This window comes from Scyliorhinus torazame, chromosome 14, assembly GCF_047496885.1.
Source record: "Scyliorhinus torazame isolate Kashiwa2021f chromosome 14, sScyTor2.1, whole genome shotgun sequence".
Lineage (NCBI taxonomy): Eukaryota > Metazoa > Chordata > Chondrichthyes > Carcharhiniformes > Scyliorhinidae > Scyliorhinus > Scyliorhinus torazame.
This window is the reverse complement of record NC_092720.1, coordinates 93,318,004-93,324,003: the sequence shown is the minus strand read 5'-3', so window position 1 is coordinate 93,324,003 and position 6,000 is coordinate 93,318,004. Positions and strand designations below refer to the sequence as shown.

General features: G+C 45.5%; 1 protein-coding gene across 2 annotated transcripts in view; it reads left to right on the top strand.

Moving 5' to 3' along the window:
* Positions 1-1,032: 1,032 nt before the first annotated feature.
* Positions 1,033-6,000, top strand: part of mfsd1 (major facilitator superfamily domain containing 1) — a 66,370-nt gene continuing 61,402 nt past the window's right edge. The window contains exon 1 of one of the 2 annotated variants that reach the window (XM_072474491.1): positions 1,033-1,246. In XM_072474491.1, the coding sequence (XP_072330592.1) occupies positions 1,075-1,246 (172 nt within the window). In that variant the 5' untranslated portion in view covers positions 1,033-1,074. The remainder of the gene's footprint in view (positions 1,247-6,000) is intronic. The other variant, XM_072474493.1, reaches the window with a different exon arrangement.

The window sequence follows — 6,000 nt, the reverse complement described above, 5'->3', positions numbered from 1 at the left end:
ACCACATAGGCACATATTCTTGTAAAAAAGGGGGATGTCATGATATTCAGATAAACATAATGGTGCAAACATACATACACACTGATGGACAGATCAACGGACCAATCAATACACACACATCACAGGCAAGAGCATACACACTATAAAACGGGGAACACGACACTTCCCGCTCATTCCAGCAGGAGACAGCTCAGGGCACAGAGCTCACAGCAAGCGACTCAGACATTCACCATGTGCTAAGTGCTTCTCCAAGATAGTGTTAGGGCTCGGTCCACAGGTTAGAGGGTAATGAACGAACCACAGTCACAAGTTTACATGTTATTATTGTTAGTAATAAAACTGAGTTGTACCATCCGCAACCGTGTTGGTTCGTCTATGTGGCAGAGCACCCAACACGACAGGACACTTCATTACATGAAAATACAGGTTTTGGGTGTTGACACGCCAGTGAAGCCAGGTCTGGTTAAGGCAACTGGGGATGGGCAATTAGCAAGGCCTTTCCTGTTTCACTATAAAATGGATTGTGGCTGGCACAGTGGTTAGCACTGCTGCCTCACAGTTCCAGGGACCCCGGTTCAATCCTGGCCTCGGGTGACTGTGTGGAGTTTGCACTTTCTCCCCGTGTCTGCGTGGGTTTCCTACGAGGGCTCTGGTTTCCTCCCACAGTCCAAAGATGTGCAGGTTCGGTGGTTTTGCCATGATAAATTGCCCTTAGTGTCAAAAATATGTTAGGCAAATGGGTTACGGGGCTAGGGTGGGGGAGTGAGCTTAAGTAGAGTGCTGTTTCCAAGGGCCGGTGTAGACTCGGTGGGCTGAATTGGCCTCCTTCTCCACTGTAAATTGTATGATTCTCAAATTTAATACCTCCTCCATCGAGGACATGTGAACATTGTTGCGATTCGGAATGAGGGGGGGGGGGGTGGTTGAGAACGACTTGATGGTTCAATCCAGCCCAGCGCCTCTCACCTGGTCTCCAGGAAGTCCCCGGCCCGTCTCCAGGAAGTGAGGCAGCCGGGCTGGGGAGTCAGGTGATCTGGATCACGTGAGCGGCGGGAGGCAGCAGCCGGGCACGGGATGGGGGAGAGAGAGTCTCTGCTGGCCGGGGATGCCGGCGAGCCGGGCCGGGAGTCGGACGGTCAGCCGAGCCCAGGCCGGGAGTCGGATGGCTGTGCCTCGGCCCTGTGTGATCCCCGGAGGTTACCGCACCGCTTCGTGGTGTTGATGCTCATGTGCTTCCTGGGCTTTGGTGAGTGGGGCGGGCCGGAAAGGGCCATCCTGTCGCCGGGGAATCGGCTTCAGTTGCCCGGCCACAGCTGCGGCGGGGGGGGATATTGGTGTTTGTGATATTGGAGAAGCTGGAAGTTGCTGCTGAATGTGTTCTTTTAGGATGCTTGAAGTTAGTTGTGGATTTTGCAGTGACCGTTAATGTCAGTTGTCCGTGAGGTTTGGGGCGCTGCTTTCTGACTATCGTGACTTGCTGTGAATCGACAATGTGTTTATGTTGCACGAAACTTGCTCTGAAGTTGGGTAAAATTCTTAGAGGCGCAGATGCAGAGAGACCTGGGTGTCTATGTACATAAGTCATTGATGATGGCAGGACAGGTGGAGAGAGCAGTTAATGAAGCATATCGTATTCTGGAATTTATTAAGGAGGACTGGAGTACCAGAGTAATGTGGTTGTGCTGGACCTACACAGGGCACTACTTAAATCTTGGCTGGAATATTGTGTGCAGATGTGGGTACTGCACTATTGAAAAGATAAGAATGCAATGGGGAAAGTGCAGAACAGGTTTACAAGAATGGTTCCAGGTCGGCACAGTGGGTAGCACTAGTGCCTCACAGCGGCCTTGGGTTACTCTGTGTGGAGCTTGCACATTCTCCCTGTGACCGTGTGGGTTTACTCTGGGTTCTCCAGTTTTCTCCCACAGTCCAAAGATGTGCAAATTAGGCAGATTAGCCATACTAAATTGCCCCGTTTGTGTCCAAAAATGTGCAAGTTAGGCAGGGATGCAGGGTTACAAGATTAGGGTGGGTGAGTGGGCATAGATAGGATGACAGTAAGAAGTCTTGCAACACCAGGTTTGTTTCAAACACTAGCTTTCGGAGCACTGCTCCTTCCTCAAGCTTCTTACTGTGCTTACCCCAGTCAAACGCTGGCATCTCCACATTATAGATAGGAGGGACAAGGCTGACATGAATGGCCTGTAAGGGTTTTGTGAATGAGAAACTTCAGTGATGAGGATAGATTGGAGAGGTTGGGACTGTTCTTCTTGGAGAGAAGAATACTAAGAGGAGATTTGATAGAGATGTTCAAAATCATGAGTGGGTTGGACAGAGTATATTAGAAGAAACTGTTCCCACTCGTAAAAGGATCGAGAACAAGAGGGCACAGATTTGGAAGTGATTTGCAAAAGAAGCAAATGGGAAGTGAGAGAAGTGAGAAAAAGTTTTTCTCTCAAGTGGTTCAGGTCTGGAATGCACTGCCTGGAAGTGTGGTGGAGGCATGTTCAATTGAGGCATTCACAAGGGTATTAGTTGACCCTAGAATAGAAATAATGTGCAAAGTAGGCAGCAGAGTGGCGCAAAGCCATGATGCTCTTGTGGGAAAGCCGGTGCAGACATGATGGGCCAAGTGCCCCCTCTCTGCGCTGTAACAATCCTGTAATTCTGTGAAGATGTTTGCGAACTCGAGGAACTGCAGTGTGCACTTTGGAATATATTTAGGAACTTAATAGTTCATTGGAAAAGTGGGTTTTCTTCTAAGACTGTCAAGTATTAATTAATGTTTGCACTGTTATTTCTCATCATGGTTTATACTCTATAGAAGAAGCAATCATGGCAGTTTAGAAAACTGGAATGAAAGAATGTAAGGATCAGATGTGCCTTCAACCAGACTAATCTATTGTTGAGTTCAATCATGTATGTGTGATAGTTTCTGTTATCCAAAGATAACCGATAACTTAATTCAATTAGCAATAAATGCAATAGGGGAGGGTCGATTGAACCAGACATTTAGGAAAGAGGTGTACAGAGGGAAAATTAAACGTGTTCAAGAATACAAAGTACTGCATGTACTATGTGAAAAGTGTAATCATGAAAACCAGAAGAGCAATGCAGGGGAGCTGGGTGGTCAAGGAGTAGATGCTATTTAATGTGACCAAATGAAAGGTTGCGATCTGGTGATGAAATGTAAATCCATTTGACTTGTGGAATAACATTTATACTATCAACTGTGAGGTAGTCATAGCTGACCTTGAGGATATATTTGAGTCCCTCTCAAGTGATGCTCTCGTAACTTAGGAATCCTATGGCGAGTAATTCACCTGATTCCCCAAAGCCTGTTCACTATCTACAAGGCACAAGTCAGGAATGCTCCACGTTTGCCTGGATGAATGCAGCTCCAAAAGCACTCAAACATGACACCATCCAAGGCACACACTCTGCTTAATTGCACCCCATCCACAAACATTCACTCCCTCCCCAGTGGATGAACAGTGGCAGCAGTGCATGCCATCTACAAGATGTACTGCAGCAACTTACTGAGGCTCCTTAGACAATATCTACCAAACCCACAGCCTCCATTTAGAAGCAGATATAGGGGAAACATCACCCCCTAGAAGAACCCTTCATCACTGTCGCTGGTTCAAAATCCAGAAACTCCCTCCCTAACAGCACTGTGGGTGTACCTACACCACATGGACTGCAGAGGTTCAAGAAGGCAGCTCATCGCTACCTTCTCGAGAGCAATTGGGGATGGGCAATAAATGCTGGCCTAGCCACCAAACGCTCACATCCCGTAAATGAATTTAAAAAAAACATTTGCATAATTTATTGGTCCTGGATTGGAACACGGGGCACCCGAGTGGCTTAGAAGAATCACAAAGCAGCAATCAAGTGTTCAGAATAGGGCTTGCGGAGTCATTCTTGGTCCTAATTACTATAGTTACTCATGACTCACATGATTGTGGACTGGGGGCACTCAAAATCAGATGTGATGAATAATGCCATTCTTTTGCACGATCGCTGCCAAAATGCAAACTTCACGACTTGTTAACCCTCACACACCTATCTATGGAACTTAAAACAGCTAACTAAGCAGCAGGATTTAGGAATAGTCCGATGAACAAACTGTTGATTTTCAAACTTGGACCCTAATGACATAATGACCTTCATCTATCGATCGGTACCTTATTCTACTCTTTGTTCTTTTTGTCACTTCTTTGTATTTTTCTATTATACTTAGTGATTGATGGTAAAACTTATTTCAAAATTCATCCCTTGGCAATGACATCATTTTTCAATAAATAAATCTTTGGTAATAAAGTGTCAAGCGGAGGATTTAGCTATTCAAGTTCCAAAATTGAAATTTGGTTGTGAATTTTTAGCTGAGAGTCATACTTTCCGATGCACCAAACATTTGTCCTATGAGGAATGTCTACGCAGACTACATAGAGAGATATGAAGTTTGCCGAATAAAGCGGAATGAATTCTTGCTGCATGAGTGTGATATAGGATCTACAAATAGTATTTCCCTGAGATGATCATTTTGTAGCTTGCAAAGTCCATTTTCCGCATGGCAAGATCCGAAAGTGGTTGGGTCTGAAGCACTTGTGTTAAGTCGCCATAATCCCAGATGACCATAGACCGCTTTCCCCTTTGAGGGGGGTGAGCTGACTGGTGGTGATTTAACCGGAGGGTCACAACACCTCAGGCAAGGGCAAGGTTGAGAAGGCGGGCCTTCGTGTTGGAAGCACTTGTAATTTCATGAGAGCACTCTTAGTAATGCTTCTATAATAGTATAACACAAGATTTGAAAGTTAAAGATGAGCACTTCAATATTTCCAAGTTTTGTTTTGAGATATTACTGTATGTACTTGAGTAACGGTTGATCTCATGTAAAAGGTGATTCCCGGCTTGATGCACGCCTAATCATTGATAGAATCATAGAATTGTGCACCATTGATGCATCTGTTCAGCTGCCAATGTCTGTGCATATCAATACATGCTGTCAAGGCTACCACCTTGTTGGCCTTTTAATTAATAAATATATATATAAAACCTGTTAATAAAACCTGTATCGTCCCAGTTTGGAGCAGAGACATTAACCAGGGCCACCGAGGTGCCCACCAAAAACCCAGAGACAGTAACATGTCTACTATTGGGGTCAGCCAAGATCCTCGCGGCAGAAAAATTCACCCTTTTATTGATTAAAACTGCTGCACCCTGGTCTCTACCATCAAAACCGGCAGACCCAGAGAGAATGCTTGTCATTTGAATTTGTTATCCCGAAATGTTATTGCCAATTCTACAGAAAGCACCATCAATTCATGCATGTGTATAAACACACATGCACACCCAGACATGCACATGTTTAGACACATACACACTCAAGTTGATAATTTCTGTTCAAGTCCACACATGACAACATTCCTAATACCAGTGGTCATTCTTCACAAGCGCTACAAGTCCAGCTTTTCTTTATCAGCTTCTGTTCCTACAGATGGTAACTTTTTCTGAGATCCACTTTCTGAAGGTGTTGACTCACTGGGGTCCAGTTCCTGAAGATGCTGATTCTCACTGGGGTACAGTTCCTGAAGATGCTGATTCTCACTGGGGTAGTCCCTGAAGGTGCTGACTCTCACTGGGATACAGTGGATATTCAGAGACTTTTTCCCAGGGTAGAGGGGTCAATTACTAGGAGGCATAGGTTTAAGGTGCGAGGGGCAAGGTTTAGAGTTTCTTACACAGAGGGTAGTGGATGCCTGGAACTCTCAGCCGGAGGAGGTGGTGGAAACAGGGACGATCGTGACGTTTAATGGGCATCTTGACAAATACATGAATAGGATGGGAACAGAGGGATACGGACCCCGGAAGTGTAGAATGATGAGACAGAGTACAGGAATGAGATAGAGAATCTGGTGAACTGGTGCGACAATAATCTCTCCCTCAATGTCAACAAAACGAAGGAGATTGTCATTGACTTCAGGAAGCGTAGTGGAG